This window comes from Macaca thibetana, chromosome 12 (assembly GCF_024542745.1).
Source record: "Macaca thibetana thibetana isolate TM-01 chromosome 12, ASM2454274v1, whole genome shotgun sequence".
Taxonomy (NCBI): Eukaryota; Metazoa; Chordata; class Mammalia; order Primates; family Cercopithecidae; genus Macaca; species Macaca thibetana.
In genome coordinates, this window is record NC_065589.1 from 99,715,057 (window position 1) to 99,738,681 (window position 23,625).

The 23,625-nt window shown below is 36.7% G+C and overlaps 1 protein-coding gene across 2 annotated transcripts in view; it reads right to left on the reverse strand.

Moving 5' to 3' along the window:
• Positions 1–23,625, reverse strand: part of ARHGAP15 (Rho GTPase activating protein 15) — a 629,043-nt gene that overhangs the window by 522,633 nt on the left and 82,785 nt on the right. For both annotated transcript variants that reach the window (XM_050751741.1, XM_050751742.1), the window contains exons 4-5: positions 16,519–16,580; positions 3,728–3,815 (exon numbers count right to left, since the gene is read on the reverse strand). In XM_050751741.1, the coding sequence (XP_050607698.1) occupies positions 3,728–3,815; positions 16,519–16,580 (150 nt within the window). The remainder of the gene's footprint in view (positions 1–3,727; positions 3,816–16,518; positions 16,581–23,625) is intronic.

The window sequence follows — 23,625 nt, forward strand, 5'->3', positions numbered from 1 at the left end:
ATCTGAATCTAGGGACATGAGTGGTTTTCCTCCTCACTGGAGGACCAGTCAGTCCAGATCCACCTGCCCTGATGAGCAAAAGAGAGAGTATGTTAGGCAAATAAGGGGGACAGTTTCCTTTTTAGTAAAGAGCGTCTTTTATTCTGATAATTTTATCCTTTCTGTATTTTGGATTCGTCATTTTATAATGTCCTTTCTGTTATAAAATGCTGATGATAGTAGGTGGTCAGTTATGATTCAATGACCTTTTTATAAAACAAGAACAGAATAGGTCGACTCACTGAGAAACCAATGAATCTCTGTGAAAATAAGCAAAGTGATTCTGTGCTTATTTGCACAGTAAGGCTGCTTTTGATAAAAATGTGACTTGGATATTGTTATGGATTGAATGTGTTCCTCTAAAATTCCTATGTTGAAACCTTAAACCCCAGTGTGATGCCATTAGGAGGCAGGGCCTTTGGGAGGTAATTAGATCATAAAGGTGGAGCCCTCATGAATGGGATTAGTGGCCTTATGTGAAAAGACATGAACGTCTGCTCTCTCATTTTCTGCCCTCTGCCATGTGAGGACACAGTGAGAAGACAGGACAGATGTAAACGAGGAAGCAGGACCTCAGCAGACACCCGATCCACCTGTGCCTCCATCGTGGACTTCCCAGCCTCCAAAACTGGGCGAAATGCACGTGTGTGGTTTAAGTCACCCAGCCTTTGGTACTTTGATATAGCAGTCCTAACTAAGACAGATATGAACTGGAGGAACTTCAGTGAGAAAGAAAAGTAGACAAACACAGAATGCGGGTCAGGCACAATACTTTGTAACATGCTGTATTAAATGTGAAAACAGTAAGGGTAAGAACCAAAGGAAGAAGATGGGGACACTGGGATACTTCATATGGACATTCAGGAGGTTAAAATCTAGAACCCTAAATGGATGGATGGCTTTATTTTCAGTATTAGTCATTGCTCTGAGACAGTATTTTATGCTACTTCTGGCTACATTCTTTTGGAGGTCATGCATGATGGAGTTTCTTGAATTAGTATATTCTCTCTTCTATAAATGTCTGAATCAGGTCAAGTACAAAACTAATGTAATAATATAATTCCACTGTATATTGTATACTACAGAATATGCTATATTTCTATATTTAATAGTATATGATATAATAAAGCACAATTTTTTTGGTCATTATGTATTTGTTTTTACTAATTAATTTCATTATTTACTAATTCTGTTGGCAGGTATCAGTATGCCCATTTCACAGGTAAGGATTCTGAAGCTCAAAGAAGTAAGTAATGTTACCAGCTTCTAAGTGGTAAAAATAGAATTACATCCCCTAGAGTCCAACTTCAATACCGCTCTGGCTGGTTTTGTTGCCTTGTCTCACGGCTGCATTAACACTTAAAGATCATTTGTATAAGGACTAAAATACCATTTATTCTTTTAAATCACATTCTGCACTCACTCAGGCAGCTTGTCCTGACCCCTAGGAGGAAGGGGCAGACATTTTTCCAGAAGCACAATGAACAACACCAGAACAAGTCTAAGGGGGTGCAAGAGAAATTCAGAAACTTGAGCATAAATCTCTTTCAAAATAAAACCACAGCATCTTTAATCAAGGCCTGGCAATGGTTGTATCATTTCTCTAAGACTGGAACTGGTAAATGTGGGCTATCCCACTAGACCTTTAATACTGGGTTAGAAATGGATCCAAGAAGTTGACTAGCAAGTCAATTCATGCAGCACAAACATGAATCTGTAATTCTCTTACCCATTACCACAAAACACAGTTTGTTGCTGCTCTGAATTGACTTTGAAGACAATGAGTGCCTGGTAGAAACCATAAAAGCATTAAAAATGGGGCCAGAAGTAATAAATAAGGACTGCCAGAAAAATGTTAACAAGTTTCTTCTACGAGTCAAGTCTATTGTCAATTTACAACAGTTCTGAAGGTTGAACAAGAGGCATGCAATTAGTTAGCTAACTTGCAAGGTTTGCCTGCAATCAGAAAGGGAGTTTTCTTTCACCTGTATATAATTTAACAGCTGATCATTTTATCTCCTGGTATAAAAAGATTAAAATAATAAAATAAAAATAAACCAAATGCTTTAAAATATGGAATCTTATCTCTCCCATTATCCCACACATTTGCGTAAACTCTCTTCCCAACGGAATTCTTCTCACTCAGCAGGGGAAGATCATCTTTTCAGCAGCCAAACTCAGCAAAGCCAGCGACTTTCCTCCCCTCCTGACTTCCCCCTTAGAGCTCATTCAAAGGGAAGACAAAGGACCTGCAAGTGGATGAAAGTTGTTTTGTGCCTGGCCCTTAGGGGTACTTTATTTTCCTTAAAAAGATTATCTCAACCTTACTGTAGCCAAAAATAAAAACAAAACAAAACAAAAAACCCTAAAAAAATTTCTGAGGCAGTTTAAATTAAAAATACAAAGGACTGAGATATATTTTAAATTTATTCATAATTAGTTTACAGATCGGACAGCACTGAGACTCCAAAATCATCAAGCCACTTGGGGATAAAGGCTACTGCGGTCATCAGAAGCAAGCCAAATGCTACCTTTTGTTCTTACTAAAATCTTCTTTTAAGAAAAATCTCCCAGCAAATGATTTTCTATTTTCTATTTAAAGAGGATTACATAGCAAACACAACTAGTGGCTGGAGAGCAAAGAACTTCCCATCGTTTTATTACCTGCCAAATATAAATTAGTTCATTGTGGGTAATTCCTGCCAGGCGACCCCTTTCCTTGTCATCCATCAGGCCGATGGGCTGTGGCAGGTTAGTTCCTGCCCGGAGTCCTTCCTAATCAGGAGGCTGTCAGATATGTTGCCTGCCCACTGTCTCCTACATCTTGTGGCAGCTCTTGTGTTTGGGCAGCAAGGTTTTGAGCTTGAATTGCCCCAGTAACTGGCTTCGAATTGCTCTTACTTACTATCACTGTCAAATCTTTGTAAGTATATGTGAGGCCCTCTTCCAGGTACAATGGAGAAACCCTACAAATTTCACTTTGTAATAACTACAGGATACAGAAATTGTATTAGCTCCATTAGATGGGGTCATAGAAAAATTCAAAAAGGTTAGCTGGATATAGTGAACGTCACAGTTAGACTAAGATAAAAAATCTCTTGGCTAATTTAGAGTGTTTCCTCGTTGGTAATACCCTATATTAAGGTGCCATTTATAAACAGTTTATTATTATTTATTAATGTCTGAAGCACTTTATAGCATGCTAGATAACAACTTAAATTCATGTATTAAAGATGCACATACATGGTTTAATACGATTTACGTCTTATAATATTCTTTAAAACAGCTTCCCATAGTATCATCCGTTAAGCATTTATTACTAATGCATTTTATAACATACTTTATAATACATTATTTGAGCAAGTAGCTGCATTTAGTGATCATTTCATAAATAAGAATAAGGCATTTATAAATGGCACCTTAATTTAAAGTGTTACCTTCGCATTACTACATAGCCGCTCACCATACATCTCATTTTGTGATTATTCTCCAAATGCACCACTTAATAAAACAGACACTAAGTTCTATTTTCCCTTCATCTGATTAAAAGTTTATTTAGTCATTTTCTCCATCTGTTTTCAGATGTTGGTAGCTTGGAGGTTTTAGTGTGATTTCTGATAAAACCAAATTTTTAATCCTACAATATTTCTGAAAAGATGTTTAACAATAGAAACAGAGAATTACTTACCATATTGGACAGAGCCTGTTGCTTGGATTCTTTGTAAAATTCAATTTTTCGACTAGAAAGAACAATCCAGGAAGTAGACCAGTTTTTCCTTAGAAAAAAAATAAAAAGGAAAGAAAGCATTATCAGTTGAAGAAATCATTTATAGATACAGTATGAGCAACATTTGGAATGAGTAGAGACCATCTTTATTTTTAACAGTCTTCCTAAAAGTCTCCTCTTTATTAAAATCTATAGGTGGTATGGAATTTGGGTAATAATAAAGACATTCTGGAATTATTTAAAAGCATAGCATTTATAGTAAGAGTTTCTTAATTTATAGATCCACCTAAAATCTTTTTCAACTACCAAAAATCCATTTTTTGTGTATCCATGTGCATCCTTCCCATAAAAAGTTTATGTTTTTACAGCAAACAAAAATAGCAAAGTATAAATAGGAATCAGAACCCTTTCCTTCCTTCATTATTTCTTCTCTTCATTGGTTTAGTGTATTTCAGTCTTAAAAACTAACCAGCCTCATGTGTCATTGCTTAATTCAAAATATTTTCATAATGTAGTATCTTACTAGAAATCAAAGAAATGCAAATAAAAATAGTGACATGCTTTTTCCCTCTTTGTACATCAAATTGTCAAGGAATAAAAGAACTAACATCTGATAACATCCAGGGATAATCAGGGTGTAGGAAATAGATTCTCTCATACACTATTGGTAGGAATGCAGACTGTTGCTTCCTTTCTAGAGTGTAATTTGAAAATGTGCTTTTTAAAAAATCCCTAAAAATGTGTATATCTTTTGGCTAAACATGTCCATTCCTATGAATTTAAATTTATTCTAGAGAAATAGTCTCACAAGTTGCTGAGTCTGTGTGCATAGAAATTAATTGCATCATTATTTGTTAATTCCATACATAAAGTATATAAAAAGATTGGTTAAATAAATTGCATATAATACACCCATATAACAGAATAATGAACCCTATGCTGTAGAAGAATACTGATGTAGGAATGTTTTAATGCAGACCATAATACATGTAGTTTATAACTGTGCTGTGCTATTTACCTAGGACTTTCTTCACCCATACAATCCCTTCTGATTATTAATTCCATTAATTAGAAGTCAAAACATTGCTTTGTCATATGTGCCATCCATGACTTCCTCTCATATCACTTATTATAAATTTAAAAATATTTTTCATAAATTTCACCTCTATCTTCCATTAAGAAATGAGCCTCGAGATGTTAGAAATCAGTTCATCTCTACAAAGGTATCCCCAATGCTTAGCATGGTGCCTTGGACAGAATAGACACAAAATACATATGTATTGGGTCAATGACTGAACTTTGGCCTGGAAAAAAGTCTTGATATGACAATAATTAAATCAAGTGGTAAAATCGCGACTTTTGAGTTTCGTTTGTATTCCTTGGTGTTTACCAAGTTTTCTGCATTGAGCACGTATCGCTTTTGTAGTTAAAATGTGTATATGTTCATGTCATGAAGGCACTCTTTTGTAGATAGTAAAGATATTAAGGAGACTAATATCCATGAGTTTCTACCCATTAGAGTGTATTATTGCAGTTTGCTTCGGCTTAACATTCACGTCAAAATAGTTGATTTCATTTGACAAAAGTGATTTTTTAAAAAAAGTTTATGGAAAGACTTTATTCGGGTCAATAGAAAACCACACCAAAATATTTTTAAATGACTATTGAAGATCTTTGTGTAATTTATTTCCACTTGCCTTTTAGAAACTAAGAGCTTGATTGAAAGGACAGCTTTGATTCAGTAAGGTTAATATTTACAAAAAGAATTAGGTTGCTCTTATATGCCTGGAGCTTTCTCAATGATACACCATTGTGTTAAAAAAGAACAGAATAAGCAGACACACAAGAAGCACAATGTGTATTTTTCAACATCCAAATACAAACACTGTGTTCTTGGACCCACTTTTCTTTAAATGAAGAGTCTCAATTTTTCAATTAAATGATGAAAACATGAAAAGACAAAACCCAGAAAGAAAACCACACAGACATTTCCTTCTGCCCTAGTGTCCATTTCTCTTTTTAGGTACCAACAGCAGAAGAGTGAATTGAAGCAGCAATAGCCTTCTCTTCATTCAGGTCATAATGATAGATGACCTCAAACAGGAAAAAGAGAAACATTATTAGAAGTCTAGTCTGGGCATCTTTTAACACCACCCTTGTTTTGACCATATGTGGTCAGGGAGTACAGAACACCCTCACACATGAAGAATCCATATTTAACCTACCTATTATATTTCCCACTATATATTTCATATTCTCACAAGGAGATACTATACCTTATTTGCATCCTATCTATAGTAAGTCCTGGATAAATGGCTCTGATTTGAATCTGTTTCAGATGTTGATCATTTATAGAACTTGCTGGCAAAACTCTCCCCATCCTTAAACTTGGAAATGGAACTGGTTAAAGTTGCATGAAACACAATTATCTCATTGTTCTTTATTAGGACTTTGAACTGCTGTGAACTGCGTCCCTGTTAGGTGAACTGGATGAAAAAACTGAAGAAGGTAAGAACTGCAGGTCTCGAAACCTTAGCAATATGACTTGCTCTGACACCTTATATACAGTGCTACTTTGTTTTGAAATTATAAACTATAAACACGGTCTTTATCTTCTCTGAATAAAAGTGAAAGCTGAGCGTTATTGCTTGAAAAGAATTTCATTTCAAAACGAAGAATAATAATGCTGCTGACAACCTTTTAGATGTCCTCTTTCATCTCAATTTTTTCCCATGATTTCTTTTAAAATAATAATTAGCATAAATTATTTAGAATATCTAGCATAAATCTAATCACCTAGTTTATGCTTAGCTTCATACACAAAAATGATGAAAGTACTAACATCTCTACTAATATGAAAAACGAGGCTCAAAGGGTAACTTAAGGTCTTACACTTAGATTTAAAGTTAAACCCTGTTTCTCTAGCTCCAAAACCTATAATCTGTTCATTACTTTATGCTGTCTGGTTTTTTTTTAATCCAAATTTTTTTATTTACTTTTTAAGGCCTCAATACACATTTTTGAATAACTGAAAGACATGAGTTTACACCTATCTGCCAATGAAAAACAGAATTGTGTACAGAATTTGCAAAGCACAGTGCAGAATAAAAATTCAGCATTCTGTGTCCAAAAATTATGAAGAATTTTAAGACAGTAACAATCTAGCATTAAATCAAGGGCAGAGTCCTTCTGAGCATGGGGCCCTGGACGCACACCAGTGAAGGAAGCCCTAACTACATTATGACTTTACAACAATGACCAAAGAATAATTTCTTTTTTATATACTGTCTTTTTTTGTAAAATTATACTTTAAGTTCTAGGGTACATGTGCAGAACGTGCAGTTTCGTTACATAGGTACACACATGCCATGGTGGTTTGCTGTGCTCATCAACTCATCATATACATTAGGTATTTCTCCTAATGCTATTCCACTCCCAGCCCCCGACCCTCCAACAGGCCCCAGTGTGTGATGTTCCCCTCCCTGCGTCCATGTGTTCTCATTGTTCAACTCCCACTTATGACTGATAACATGCGGTGTTTGGTTTTCTGTTCTTGTGTTAGTTTGCTGAGAATGATGGTTTCCAGCTTCATCCATGTCCCTGCAAAGGACATGAACTCATCCTTTTTTATGGCTGCATAGTATTCCATGGTGTATATGTGCCACATTTTCTTTATCCAGTCTATCATTGATAGACATTTGGGTTGGTTCCAAGTCTTTGCTATTATGAATAGTGCCATAATAAACATACGTGTGCATGTGTCTTTATAGCAGAATGACTTATAATTCTTTGGGTACATATCCAGGATTAAGCAGTTCTACCTTCATTAAGGATATTTTCAAAGTCAGATTTTAATGTAGTTTTGGTTGAAATCCTCAAATGATAGAAGCTAGCGTGCATAGTGTGAGACAAGATATCAGCTATCCAGGCTCTGTTATTAACTACTTTATCTGATCCTTATTAGAAAGACTGAACAAAGACCCACCATTCCCAAGCTCTCTTACCCTAGAAGTTGCACTGATTCAAAAGAATAAGATGATGTATCATTTGACTCCTCATTAGAAGACAGAAACAGGTGTGTGTTCCTAACTGGGTGGCATCTCTGTATCTTTTCTGCCAGGGAATATTCTGGTCTGTGATTAGCAGACTCATCTGCACTCAGCAAAGAATATAAACCCAGAAAGGGAGTCAGCGGCCTGTAGTCTAGGAGTAGCTGAGGGTTTACCTCATGAGAACAACTTTTCACTATGGCTTAGGTCTGAACCTTCCTCTCTGATCAAAGTACTCTAGAAACTTGACCATTATCCTTATAATATCTGTCCAGTCTATTTCCCATTCTGACATGTCTGACCCATTGTGATGCCTATAGTTCTCTGCACATCAGTGGAATAGTTTTTCACCGAATTACTCTAACATGGTGACTCTCTTGTAAGGCATTGTCAGCTCTGGAGTGTGCAAAGGATCACTTGGCAAGGTTTTCCTTGACTTAAGGATTTGATATTTTCCATATGCAACCAAATCACTATATATGACTCTTACTCAATATATTAGGTGACATCTCAGGAAGTGGGCAACTCATACAAGCTTAAAAGCCTTAGCCAGGATAGGTGAGTCCAGCAGCTTCTGATGAAACTTTGCAAATAGACTATTTTCTAGGATAAACACAGTTTTCACACTAGGAAGTCCCTCTCCGCCCCACGCTCCCCACAAAGAGGTAGAAACCACCTCTAACCTCTTAGAGCATTTCCAGTACTGGGCATACTATTTGACATTTAGTAGGTGATAATTAAAGATTTTTTGAGTAATAGAGCATATGGCCTTTCAAATTTCAGGAGGGTCACACATCTAGATGTTTTCTGCTCTGTGTTTGCTATTCTTCATTAACGAGGACTAAAAAGTTTCATTTCCTTTCTCTGTTCTTTAGTTTCTTGGTGCTTTAATACAGTATTCTTAACATTATTTTTTCTTAACTATCGAACACTTCTGATATAGGATATTGTTTCCTAATTTATGCTTCTAGTGGCCAATACCTGAGCTTTCTCCAGAGGGCTTCCCACCCTGAGCTTGCACTGGTTTCTGCTCTGTATGCCACCTGGCATTTTATATGCACTATGGAATTTAATTACCAAGCTGGTCACAAGTCTCCATTAAACATTTACCACATGCCAAACACAATTCTAAGGACTGAATAGAGATGGAAAAATAAGACATACCTCAAAAATTTTACTTCTAACTATAAGAAGATGGACAATAAACATGGAAACCAAGTCTTCTGAATGAGTCTAGGATACCCCCATATTACAGAAGAGAAAACTGAAGCCCAGTAAGGCTGCATCCTAACCAAGGGCAAACAAGCCATGAAGATGGGATTCAGGACCCTGCTCACTCCAGTGTCTCCATGGTCTCTAGGCAGGTGGCATGCAGCTTTCTCTGTAGTCACTCTGAGCATGCCAGTTGAGAGCCTCATGAAAGGAGCTAAGAGGGGGAGATAAGGAAGAATTGTCATAGAAGTACTAGAATCTCTTTCTCTTTAGAGCAAAGCCACGTCTTAGCCTGACCTGGGCTATCCTGCAATGCTGAACTGCAAGTCCTTTATCTCTGTCTTCCATCCCTACCATGATGGTCAGCAGGCAAATTCACCCATTGACCAATCAGTGCCTCCACATTGCACCATAACTTTGAGAGCATAGTTTTCTATTTTTTCCACAGAGGGACAAAAATTAAGGTGTTGGATAGACTAAAGAGGTAACTAAGACACACAGCTCAGGAAATATCTAACTTTAGTAAGACAGTCCAAAGTGCCAAGAGTAAGGGAGACAACCATCAGTTTCCACAGGGATTTACAGGTAACAATCAGGTAAGGGTTTGATCCTAGTGATTCCACGCAGGAGACAAATCCTGTGGCAAGAAATGCAGGTGTTAGGCCAGGCACGGTGGCTCACACCTATAATCCCAGCACTTTGGCAGGCTGAAGCAGGTTGATCACTCAAGGTCAGGAGTTCGAGACCAGCCTGGTCAACATGGCAGAACCCCGTATACTAAAAATACAAAATTAGATGGGCATGGTGGCAGTTGCCTGTAATCCCAGCTACTTGGAAGGCTGAGGCAGGAGAATCAATTGAACATGAGAGGCAGAGGCTGCAGTGAGCCAAGATTGCGCCACTGCACTCCAGCCTGGGTGAGAGAGCGAGACTCAGTCTCAAAACAAAACAAAACAAAACAAAAAAAGAAATGCAAGTATTTATTTTATATTTTGACATACAAAACAAATTACATCTAAGGGGGAAAAGGGTTCTAACCACAACTGGGAAATAGGGAGAACTAAATTTCTTTAAGCGTATGTATGTACCATTAACGCAATTGGTGGGACACTTTATCCAAGTGAAATACTTCATAAAATTTTCCTAAAGCAGATCCTGAATTGTGAAGTTGGAAAATGCAAAAAAACCAAGCAGACAAATAGAAGTACAGAAGCAAAATCAAAGCCCAAACAACAGCAGCAGCAGCAACAACAACAACAAAACACCCCCAAAACAAAAACAAAAACAAAAACAAAAACTCAACAAAGCCATCGGCTTGGCATTCTACAAAATGGACACCGGATGGCAGCACATAATAACAGCAACTTTGATTGTAACAGCTTATCTGGAAAATGCTTGATGAAAAAATGGCTCTTAAAATATTCATTACCATTATAAGAATCTGTTAGCTTAAACTCCAGGTTTAACACGTTCATTTGCTCTAAACACCAAAAGCTTTATATCCTACGCTTACCTTTCTTTTGCCTTCTTTAGGTAACGACAGAGTGACAAACCAAAAAGTCAGAATAAAATATACGTGAGGTTCCTTGACAAATTTCAGTTTCTCTTATTTGGGCCATCTGCCTTTGTTACCTAACGTGGTCATGCTGGATTTGACTTGATTCCGCACCACTGATGGGAGTGAAAGTAATTTATTCTAGTGTCCCTGACTGATTTACCGCAAAATCACTCAGACACTGTTAAATGTACAGACTCACTCAAACTGGTTGGTCTAGGAACTTATTTCTTCTGTCTCATATTCTAAGCATCTTGTAATTTATGACTGCTAAAATGTGGGTCAAAAAGACACTGAGGTGTAAAAATACCCATCTCTGTCAGGATTGCAAGAAAATGAAGAAAGACAGATTCAGCCTGGAAGAATTTATTGTGACACTGAGCAGAAAGTACTAAAGAAAAAATATGATCATGTTAGGAGCACACCTTAGTCTCACATTCCAAAGAAAATCCATTCTGAATAACAATTGTTAAAACAAACAAAAACCCAACAGAAGGCCTAGTAGCTGTGGGCCCTCGGATGAAAGCAGGCACTAGTAGATGTAACCACTGCACAATCATTTTTTCTGCATTTCTTTTCATAGCCATCTTCTGGCCATATTTGCAAACCCAAGTATAACTTTCTGTGCCTATCTAAGGAGAGAAGAATGTGACTCTATGTTGTGGTAAGATGTGCAGAGCCACACAGGCGCTGATGACGGGAAGACCTAGGTGCTGAGGGAGAAGCAAGTATGAGGTGTTGAAACTTCATAAACATATTGTCAGGTGCCTTTTGTAAGTGTAAGCATTGAAAATAACCTTTTACTAAGGTGTCATAGGGTTTCAGAGAAGCCACAGTTACTTACAGGTTTGGGGATGGAATTCCCCAAATGAAGAAATTTCTATGCTTCATCAGAAAAGCTGAGGCATAGTTTCAGTGTTCACAATTAAAAATTAAAGTGAATGCTGAATGTATTCTGCTTTCAAGCCTGTCAGTGTATCACTGGGGAAATGTGTATAACCTCATTTCAAAACAAGGCTAAATGTATAGCCTGTTATGAATGTCAATTATAGCCAATGAGTTATCTTTCCTTTTATCATCTCCTGCTCATATTCAGAGATAAGTTAAATTTTCTCTGAGAGAAAGAGAAAATACATTAAACAGACAAATAAAGACACATAAAAAAAGAAGAGAAAGAAGGAAAATAAGAAGATAATACAAGGTATGATGATCCATTATGGATTTATAAGCAGAAAACTTGATAGAAATTAATAAAATAATACTTATTAAGTGACAATTGAAGTCCCTGGTACTGTTGATGGCATGAAATAAAAGGACCATTTTTGCTCCTTAGTCTCAAATAGCTTCAAGCAAGAGAGATAAAGCAAACGTGTTTCAAGCAGAGGTCAGGGCTAAATTCTGTGATACTAACTATATATAAAATAAGATTTGGGAGAAATAAGAGGTTAATACTGTTGACTGAGTTTCTCCATTTATACAATAGGACGCAATAATAGAGTCTATATTGTAGTATCATTTAAATATTACTGATAAAGAATTCAGCCAAGCGCTTGACAGAGTAAGCATCTATTAATATTGCTTATTAATTCATTAAAATTTATAAAAGATATAAAGGTCCTGGATAAATGAAACAAAGGCTATCAAATTTTACATAAGATGCATAAATTATAGTATGTTATATTATTTATTAGTTACTAAATTATCAACGGGATAAAAGATACATAATTTTTCAAGGTTATGACTAAACTGACCATCTTTGTTGCTAGTGATAAAAGCATATACACTCCTTGAGTAGGCAATATGGCAATGCATACTAAGATTAATTTAAAATGGTCATATGATTCAATCAAGTAATCCAGGCTTAGCATTTGTCTTTAGAAAATATAAAAGTAGGCCAGGTGCCATAGTTCACACCTGTAATTCCAACACATTGTAAGGTCAAGGTGGGTGAATCTCTTGAGCCCAGGGGTTCCAGACCATTCTGAGCAGCATGGTGAGACCCAGGTCTCTACTAAAAATTAAAAAAAATAAAATAAAATAAAAAAAGCTGGGTGCGGTGGTGTGTACCTGTGGTCCCAGCTACCCATTTAACCCCGCATAAGGTGAGTGGATGGGTGGGGGTGGAGAAGGCTGGCACCACTGCACTCCAGCCTGGGTGGCACAGTGAGATCCTGTCTCAAGAGACAGACAAAAATATAAAAGAAAAATTGACAAGCAATAGGAGAATTATTGCAATGATAAATTTTAATATAAAACTAGACTCAGCTTAAAAATCAAGTAAAAAAAGAGGTAGGGATGATTTGGCATATTATATCCCATCAACATAATGGGATATCACGTTCTTAAACATGGTGATTACATATACAATGTTCAATTTGTAAAGTATTTACCATAAAAACAAAATAAGCCCCATAAACTTGGAGGGATTACGTACAACATGTAAAATTGACAAAGCATTATTATCTCAAATATACTATGAGTTTCCTCAAATTACTGAATAAAAAATCAGGAAATTCAATAGAAAATAGTCAAAGTTTATGAATAGAATCAGAATGCAGAATCTGAATGGCTCTAAAGAGATAAAGTGATCCTCAACTTCAATACCTATCAGTGAAACACAAATAAAAGCAACATTAAGGTAATGTTCTATGGATAATTAGATTGGATAATGCTTCTGCTGATAAAATTGTGGAAAATAGAATCCCTTCTATATTTTACATTGAACTGGTGTGAATTGGTGCACTCATTCAGGAGAAAGTGTGGCAACAGTAACCAGTAGATTTACAAATGTGTGTGACTTATCACTGAGCAACCCTATATTCCTGGAAATATTCCCCTGAGAAAATTCCTAACAGGTTCAAAGGAAACATATATGTGTGATTTATTGAAATGTTGTTTGGAATGAAAGGAGTTAGAGGCAACTTAGATGTCCACAGCTGGGAGATAGGGTAAGTAAAAATTCATATACCGTCATGCTTCAATTAATGATGAGGATATATTCTGAGAAGTGTGTCATTAGGTGATTGTGTCACTGTGCAAACATCATAGAGTGTACTTATACAAATCTACATGGTAAAGCCTACCACACACTAGGTTATATGGCATAGCCTATTGCTTCTAGGCTACAAACCTGTACAGCATGTTACTGTACTGAATATTGTAGGCAATTGTAACATAGTGGTAAGTATTTGTGTATCTAAACATATCTAACCACAGAGAAGGTACAGTAGGCATCAGTTTTATAATCTTATGGGACTACAGCTGTATATGCTGTCCATCACTGATCAAAATGCCACCATGTGGCACATGACTATACATAAACGATGGCAAAGCGGCCAGCCATTGGAAGAAATTAACTAGATTTAAAGACGTTCATGCACTGCATAAAAATGTTTTAATCCACAATGGACGACATATAGATAGTAGTCCTATGAGATTGTAATGAAGCTGAAAAATTCCTATTACCTAGTGACATGGTATTCTTCATAACGTCATAGCGGAATGCATGACCGTTTCCATGTCTAGGTATGTTTAGATACACAAATACCATTATGTTACAATTGCCTACAGTATTCAGCACAGAAACATGCTGTAAATGTTTGTAGCCTAGGAGCAATAGGCTATATCATGTACCATCTAGGCTTATGTAAGTACACTCTATGATGCTCACATGATGATTAAATCACCTAAGGATGCATCTCTCAGGACATATCTCCCTCATTAAGAGAGGCATGTCTGTATAGCACCATAGAAAGCTGTCCAAGAGCTAACATGGAATGAAAGTAGTAAGAAACATAATAAGGTTTATGATACAAAAATATTTATGCTATATAGAACACACTCACACGTACACAACTATACGCTATTTTTTTGAATGCCGCATATACAGCTAAATATAGACATATATGGAGAATGAGTTTGATAAACACGCATTAAATACATTAAAATGAATGTCTACAGGGGATTGAAGCAAGGATTGGAGACTGAAAATAAAATAAAACCAGCTAGGGCTCTTGCCTAGAATGATGATAGCACAAGGCCACAAACTTAAGGATATAATCAACTCAATTCTGTGCACCTGGGGTAACAACAACCGCAACAACAAAATAAAAAGGAAAACTAAAACATATAACTTTAAGTGGAAAAGGCTGAAAGAATGCATAATGGTATGCAAAGTGAAATAATAAAACAGAGTACAAACACATGTTTATATGAATTTAACTGTAACACGGAAATTGTACACAAACAGGAAAGTAACAGCAAACAGAACAAAAACACAAAGTATACAGATTGATCAAAACTACCTAACAACGTATTCATGTGAGTTGGCTGGGGGAAGGGACCTGCTCTTCTTCTCTTCCTCCTCTTAACACTGCCTTCTACATGTTATAAGGTTGGTTTATGGAGGGGTTATGGGTCAGGATACTTTACAAAACCACACAGTAGAACCTCCTTCAGCTTTCTTGAAATTATTTCTTTTAGGATCTCCCCTACTTCCTTGCATGAGGCTGGAGGGTGGAACTGACCAACACTGTCACCTCTATTCTCCTGAACTGACTAACTTAGATAATTTTGAAGAAATTCTTTATTCCACATGGCTGGTGAGGGAAGAAAGGGTCATGACGTACTCATCTTGGGGAGAGGCATCATTGTACCCTCCACACTCCTTCTTGAATTGATAAGGTCATGATAAGGTTTAGGGGAAAGGAGAGCACTCAAGCTGGGCTACTCAAGATTTCCTCCTGTAGTTCCTTCAGAACCTGATTCTCTAAGCCCGATTCACCACTGGGGAAGGGACTAGCCAAGTCTCCTAAAGCAACCTTGAATTTGATCTTGTCTCCTGTGCATCTGTCTCCTGAACCCATCAAGGGAGGGTGGCTGCAGGGCCACTCCAGAAAAATAGTCCAGGCAAAGATTTAAGGCCCCGTCTACTATCCCAGAATAAGACACAATACGGAGAGAAAATAGAGCTTGTTATTTACAACCGAAATAGCTATTTTAAGTGGTGAAATTATGGATGATTCCCCCCCAACCAATTTTACTTTGTTTAAATAAATATATAGAAAATTCATTATAGCCATCAAACAAAAGCAGACTTTATTCTCTAGTGTTGACCAGAGTGTCATTCTAGTAATGAATTGTATTATACAACTAACAGGTGTCCCATTGTGTAGCTAATTAGCACATTTATCCTATATAATTTTAATTGTTAGTAATACATTTAAGAGTAAATGCCTTGCATCTCTCAATTTGAGCATTTTCTACAAATTTCGTAGCTTGCATATCACCCAGCACAAAGTTAAGTATGTAACAGAACCAATATGAGAAATAGAAAAAAGTCTAAAATGGAGGTGATTATTTCTAAACATACTGTATATACAACACAATTATCATCTTTCTTTACCCTCCTATGAACCATACTTTTTTTCTTCCAGATTTTTGTTGCTGTTGTTGTTGTCCGAAGAGTTCTTATTCCCTTTTCAAATTTGTCTCACCTCTGTATATGTTACTTTCATTTTATCAATTTCTATTTTGAGTTACAAAAGTGGTTCAAATCCTCCATCCCTCAAGAAATTACTCTCACAAGGTATTGTACGGAGACTTTCATATATTGCAAATGAATGCATTCATTCTCTAATCTTTCAATCACAGAAATCACAATCCATTATCTTAATTATTTCTAGTGTATTATTAGTTCAAGTCCAAGGAGGACAAAAAGCACCTCATTTATATGTTCTGTTCAACAATATAGAATGTAGTTCCTTTCTTTAACAACTGTAATTACATTGAAAATAATGTTGATCATAGTGGTAGCAGAGGAGACTGTTCTAGTCTGGTACCATAGGGCCTTGCATCCCAAACAATAACAGTGGCACAAGTTGAGCATATGAAGAACCAGCATAGTTATATAAAAGTGAATTAAAGAATTTTGTTACCTTAGTTTCTTTCCTCCTTCTGCAATTTTAGCTTTTTGCAGATAACCTTCTTTTTCAACCATCTGCAAGAAGAACGCATATGTTAAAACCGTGACAAACTACTATGCATTGTTGGTTTGAATAAACCTATGCTTTTCAAGAGTCATTGCAGTGATGGAAGTTTTCAGTCATAGAACTTTATTAATAATGCATGTATAGCTTATGGGAACTGCCTGCAAACTCATAGTCATTACAAGCTGTTACATATCTAAAAGACAGATTACGAAGAGGAATGTGAATGATTTGTTAGATAGTGATACACCTTTATTGACTTTGCTTTCTGGGCATTGAAGTCACTTGCTTAAAAAATTGATTACAAATGGTAAAAGAAAGACAAATTGAAAGCCTTCATTTATTTTACCAAGTATTCTTAGAAAAGTTCTTCTTCTCAAGCCTCCCCGTGTACCTTCTGAAGCCAGGATAAAGGAAGACCTCAGTGGGACCAGGTGACTGAGCTATTTGAATCATGAAGGGCATTTAAAATAGCAACATTTCATATATTCTGGTCAATTGCCAAGAGACCCTGTAGTAGCAGTATCTCATTGTCTTCTTCCATGATGTAGGATTGCTTCCTTTTACTATTTGCATATACTGTATTGGCTTTCATTTCTAATAGAGCTGCAAGTTTCTTAAAGGAAATTCAACAAGTCATTATAACTCTGCAGAAGTGTTTGTGGAGTTTTTGGCAAAATAAATTTGCACAATGCAAATTGTGATGTGTTGACTCCCTCCAAAGTCTATACTAGGTATTTTAATTTCTTAGCATCCTATTTCTACCCTCCTCTGTCTGCCTCACATGCCCCATCCCAAGTCATTAGCCTTCATCTTTCACTCTTAGTGAATTGCTCACACCCTTCACCCTGACCTGCCTAGTGTCAGAGGACCACGCTCCCTCAGTGCTACCCCGTGTTATCTCCCCAGCTGAAATAGTCCACCATGACCATGTCTTCATCTCACAAAAGTCTTAAGTATATTTAATCTACTTCAAAATTCAATTAGTAAAACCCGGTGCGGTGGCAAGTGCCTATAATCACAGCTACGTGGGAGGTTGGGGTGGGAGAATCCGTTGGTCCTAAGAGTTTGACACCAGCCTGGGCAGCAGAGCAAGAACCCCATCTCAAAAAATAAACAAGCAGAAAACCAAATTTTAATGTGTATTTTTTTTTATTAGAGGATCTTTCCATGATTTCTCTTACATCTCTTTTAGGTGCACCATCCTGAATCTCCATTTTCATTTTGCCATTATCACTGTGACAGCACATATGAGATCATGTTGTCAATGTCTGCTTATTTGTCTGTGCTTGCACGCAAATGATGTGCCATGAGTCCATCAAAGGCAAAAAACTGTGTACCTTTTACCTGCATTCCTAGCTTCTGGAATATTTTGGTAGTACCAATAGTCAAAACAATAAAATTGTTTGAACTAATAAGTAAATGAATGAATATTTAAATGTTTATTTAAATATTTATAGTAAACTGGGCAAGCCAAAAAATTTATCTTCAATATTACAAGTGAAAGGAAGAGATATTTAGAGGTAAACGAGTTGTTCCAAATCACTAAAATCTCACTGGTTAAATGTCTACTCTGACATAGGTGAGAGTTTTTCTGCCTTGTTTTATTCCTAATACATAGCACAGGACTTAGTTTTAAAATGCATTTGATGAATACATTTTTGACTAAATAAATAATGATAGAGATAATAATGATGATTTATGCAAAAGATAGCAAAGTGTTGTTTACTTATCTCCATATCCAGAAAGTTTCTTTTACTTCACCATGCTTTCCACAAGTTAAAGCATCTAAGGAAGCTTTCTTGGATAATTTTGAGAACCATGGTATTCACTGGTGCCTTTTTGTTTTTGTATTTGTATACATCTATTCATTTGCTTTTTCCACATTTTATTCTATGTATCTGTCCCTTTTTCTTGATGCCAGGGAATTTTATTTGTCTACCTCGTAAAACCCATATAATAAATTTAGTGTTTAACTCTGGGTATCATTGGTATCCACAAATGTTTGGAAGAAAGATGTTTTCAATAGCAATTAGCACCACAGAGGAGGTCCCTTTCTTTAGGAATGCGTACTGAGAAATTTTGTTGCGTAACCATAGAGAAATGTATTGTTTTATTTAAGCTTTCTTCTGATTAACAGTTACCCCAAAACCTGGATTTTATCTACCAAAAAACAACAAAATCTACCAACCCATCATAAAAATTGATGCATGCGTTCTCAGCTAAAAATATAGCCCCAATTGTTTTTTCCAAAAATTCACAAAAGACCCCTCGGTAGACATTTGCTACCCACAAAGATAAATTATTGATGAAAATTTCTCTAAAAGACATAGGAAATGTGAAAGGAAAAAGTTAATACTCTTATTAATACTCTTATAGGGAGAAATCAACATAAACAGGTTTAAGGTATACATAATAGAATTCTCTTTCCTTGAATACATAAGTAATATTTCCTCAGACACTGCAGGACTTTTCCCAGAATACTTGAGATTGATGCCAAGGGCTGGATTTCTCAAGTTAAGACTCAATAAATGTGACATGATTGTCATCAATGACTGAGTCAGTTCCATGGTCTTGGATCAATGCAATAGACTTTTCAGGATTGACCATACAGAGGTCCCAGGAAAAATGAGGAAGAACCGAATAGCAAGTTAGTTACTTCTCTTATATCATTTTCCAAAGTCCAGGCTGCCTTCCATGTCATTAGAAGAAGCTAATAATGCTTCTGCTATGTTCTATTTCCTACTACACTTGCTACCACCATGCATATTTGTTAAATGCTTACATGCACATTTCTACATGTAGTATATCTATGTCCTACCACTGTGCACACATTCTCACTTCAGAGATCAGGTGTTTAGTTTCCTTCATCATTTATTTTATTTTTTTTGAGATAGAGTTTCGCTCTTATTGCCTGGGCTAGAGTGCAATGGCGTGATCTCAGCTCACTGCAACCTCCGCTTCCTGAGTTCAAACAATTCTCCTGCCTCAGCCTCCCGAGTAGCTGGGATTATAGGCATGTGCCACCATGCCCGGCTAATTTTGTATTTTCAGTAGAGACAGTGTTTCTCCATGTTGGTCAGGCTGGTCTCGAACTCCCGACCTCAGGTGATCCACCCGTCTCGGCCTCCCAAAGTGCTCGGATTACAGGCATGAGCCACCGCACCCGGCCCTTTCATTGTCTTTTTCGTACTTGATGTACACTTAATTCATTCTTTTCAACACATTTTTAATAACACTTCTTTCCTGTAAATGCCAGCTTTTCTGCTTACAACAGAGCTGCAAAGATTAACAGGACAATTTTAATCCTCTTGAGGCTTGAACTCCTGGGAGTTCATTCTCAAGATATTCCTGCTCCTTTTTTGGGGGGACTGGATACCATGCCCCGCTTAAGTCATCTCGCAGACTCAGGCCATCTTGTAGCCCGGATAGAAAATTCCAATTATGCTTTCTGCACTGAAAGCACTGCATTGTAAAAGGTCTCATGCTGGCAAGTGAAGCTTCCATGACGTACGATTAATTACTTTACTATTCCTTGTCATCATAGTTCGAATACGTCACCATGTTTCAGGCACCAGGAATCAATTATTCTGGGAGTCTCATAGTGTGTGGAAAGAAGTATTAGGGCAAGCAGAAGATTGCTATGCATTTTGCATGTGGGTTTATATATGATACCTTATTGATTACTCTAATAATGATTCCTACTCAATGTTAATCCCATAGTTTGAAGGAACAATGATCTATAAATTCCAGTTGAGCATGCTGGTCATCTAGAGCTCAGATGGTCTTGTCTCCAGTAATTTACAAAATTACTTACAGCTTTAGGTCTAAGTTTAGGATACTACACGCCAAATTCTAGGCCGAATTGAAGTTCTTCAAAGTAGTAGCAGTCCCTAAACTATGTATACTTAAGAAATGTCAACCAATCTTTAGATGTTAAATCTGGCTTCTTGAGCTATTTGTCCAATGTTCCTTAGAAGCCCTATTTAACACTAAATGGCTGGAAAGATCAGCAATTTGTTCAGATTGGATGCCAGCCAGTCTGCAAGCATTGAGGAAGTGCTCAGCAGAAACAGCCGTGCTGCGATACAAATGAGAAGAATGAATGGCAGTGGGATGCCCAGATAGCACCTGTTTATCAGCCTACGTTGGAGGTGACAGACAAGACAGCGGAGCAGAAGACAACCTTTGATTAATGGTAACAATAATGGCAGAAAGACTAGCCTGTAAACTGTACATACAGACACTGTAGTTTTGTTTTGTTTTTGTTTTTGTTTTTCTTGTGAGAAGGCTTCATGTTGCTCTCAGATACAGTTGCAAATAATAGATTTTCATCTACACCATTACACCAAAGGGTTCTGTTAAAATAACCCTTTCTGTTTATAAATGGAAATAAACTTAATCTACAACTTTTACCAGATTTTGATGAGAAGGGTTTGACTTTTAACACCAGAACCACATGGCCTTTATGCCTCATAACATTTTCTCTGCTGATGTATTTAAGTTATTGTTCTCTTCCCCTTTGTTCTGAGAATGTGCTCATTGGTAACCATCTGAATCCTAATTCAGCTTCCTAGGTCCTTTGATATAGAAAGTGGGTGTCTTAAATAGTATCAGAATATTCCCTATTATGTACTGTGAGATAGACTTAAGGGATCATCATCTCAGTAAACACTAATAATGATGATAAATATGATTTTTTCTGGATCCACAATGCTGAGACAGGCCCCAGCTCTAAACTGAGATGATCCCTTTAAAGTAGCATCACCCTATGAAACCTTCTGTGTGACTGACTGACCTCTCTCTAAAAGAACTCTGCATCATCCCTCTATAACTACAACCCCGGGCCACTATAATTATCAAGCAGATTTAGCATTTAATTATTTTCCTATTTAATAATGAGGCAGCTGCTATACTTTCTCTGAACTTTTAATAGATCATAGTACTTTGCTGTTAATCTTGTCTGTTTCAATGATTTCTATTAAAGAGCACAGAATGAGGACACATTTGATTACATTATTTTACCCCCAAATGATGCTTCACTTTCCTTCTTAAATCCCTCCTACCCCTGCCATTTTTTACTTCTCCACTATCCATAGAAATACCTACCTTATCTGTCTTTCTTTTTTCTATTGCTTTTATTATTATTTTTTAACTTTGTTTTTAGGTTACACTCTTTCTCTTTGGAACTCTTTGCTTACATTTTCTTCTCAATATTCACTTGTTCTTATACTGGCTCTGCTATTCATGCTATATTTGATTTGCTCATTATCAGTGAACTCACCGTGGGCATAATCCATTAAGAACAGAATCAAAAGCAGAAAAAATACCTTAAAACTCCAGCTTATCTGTACATCATATAAAGTACAAATAGTTTTTAAACATTTTAAAAAGTCTTAATTTTAGAACTGCCTTAAATACAGCTCAAGAATGAAATATTATGCCTTTAGAGATTCAGTATGATGTTTTGTCTGATGTAAATACATAATTTACTGTGTGTGCACATTTTTAAGAAGTGGTAAACCAAATACCTAAAGTTGGATGCCATGATCGCATGTGAAGAGGAGTAGAAGAAAAGCAAAGAAGAATGGTTCTGGTTCATACATGAGTGGTGTCCAGAAAGAAGTTACCAGGAATTCTCAAAGAGGTCCTTGATAAGCAGGTTTGATTTCAGCATGAAATTTGATTTCAGGGTTAGGCATGGTTTACTCATTTCAACTTATTTACATTCTTTAATACGTTTGTTGAGCAATGCTTTCATGGGTAACCTCCCTCTCTTTCTCTCACTTAGGATAAGACAACATGTCCAGCTTTGGGATTATGCTGAATGTCTTAAACCATTTTTCAAATGTTAGGTTTGGCAAAGCACATATTATGTTTTGCCAAGTGCTTTTCCCCATCATGTTAAACCTCTGTGTATTTCAAGGGAAATTTTATCTGCATGTCTCTGATTTATTCACCCTTAACTTATCAAAATGTCATTTTGAAAATGCTGTTATTTGATGTTTAAGAGCCCCAATAAGACTTTTATTCTGAACCTTTCATCTGGCAACCAGTGTGTTTCATTTGGGCACCACCAAGGAATCCAGGTTCTGTTTGGGAAATGGGCTGAGGAAGGCACCCCGTTTGTATCTCAAGAACTTTCTTCAGTCTTCTGGAGACTTTTATTATAGCTCACCTCTTCCTCCCTCATGCACCACCCAACTTCCACCCACCATCGCTCTCCCTTCTTCTCCCCTGAGTTCTATTTCTCCATGTCTTTGATGTAAATATGTTCCTCGTTCTTTGCCTGTCATTGGACTTCAGTGAGAATGGCCTTCCTGGTTACTGTCTGGGCAACTTATTAGTGTAATTCAATTTCTGTGTTATAACCTAATTTCAGTCTAGGCAGTGGGGAAGAAAGGATTGCTCAATGTTAATAGCCTTTATTGTTGCTGTTGTGTGTGTTCTTTTTCTCTACTCTACAGTTAAATGGATTTCAAATGTGGGGCTGGATGGGAGAGGTATTGTCATTTGTTTCTGTGTTCAATGGTTTCTGAACTTCTTACCATCACTTCAAGGCCCTTTGCAATCTGGGCACTGCCTCTCTCTCAAAACCCATGACTCTTCCCTTGTTCATGATATTCTGGCTGCTATGGAATTCTTGCAGTTTTTCAGGTGTAACAACTTTGTTCCAACCTGGTGACCCTTGCACTTGTTTCTTTCCACTTCAACATTCTTCTTTCTTCCAGTTCTTTGCTTGGCAAGCTCCATCAATCTTGCAAAATCTTAAGTTAACTGGCCATTTCAAAGAATCCACGTATGACTACTTAATCCAGTATAGGCTCTCACAGAAACTTGTTTTTCTTTCATCATAGCACATTTGGTAATTTGCACTTATAGAATTATGCCTTCCTTTATTTAACACTTCTGTTCATCCCTAGACTGAACGCTTCTCTAGAAAAGGCCATGGCCAGTTAGCATATTATCACATATTCCTAGCTTAGCACAGTGAAGGCCTCAACAAATATTTTAATATACTCAACAAATATTAATTGTTGAGAATTAATATACTCA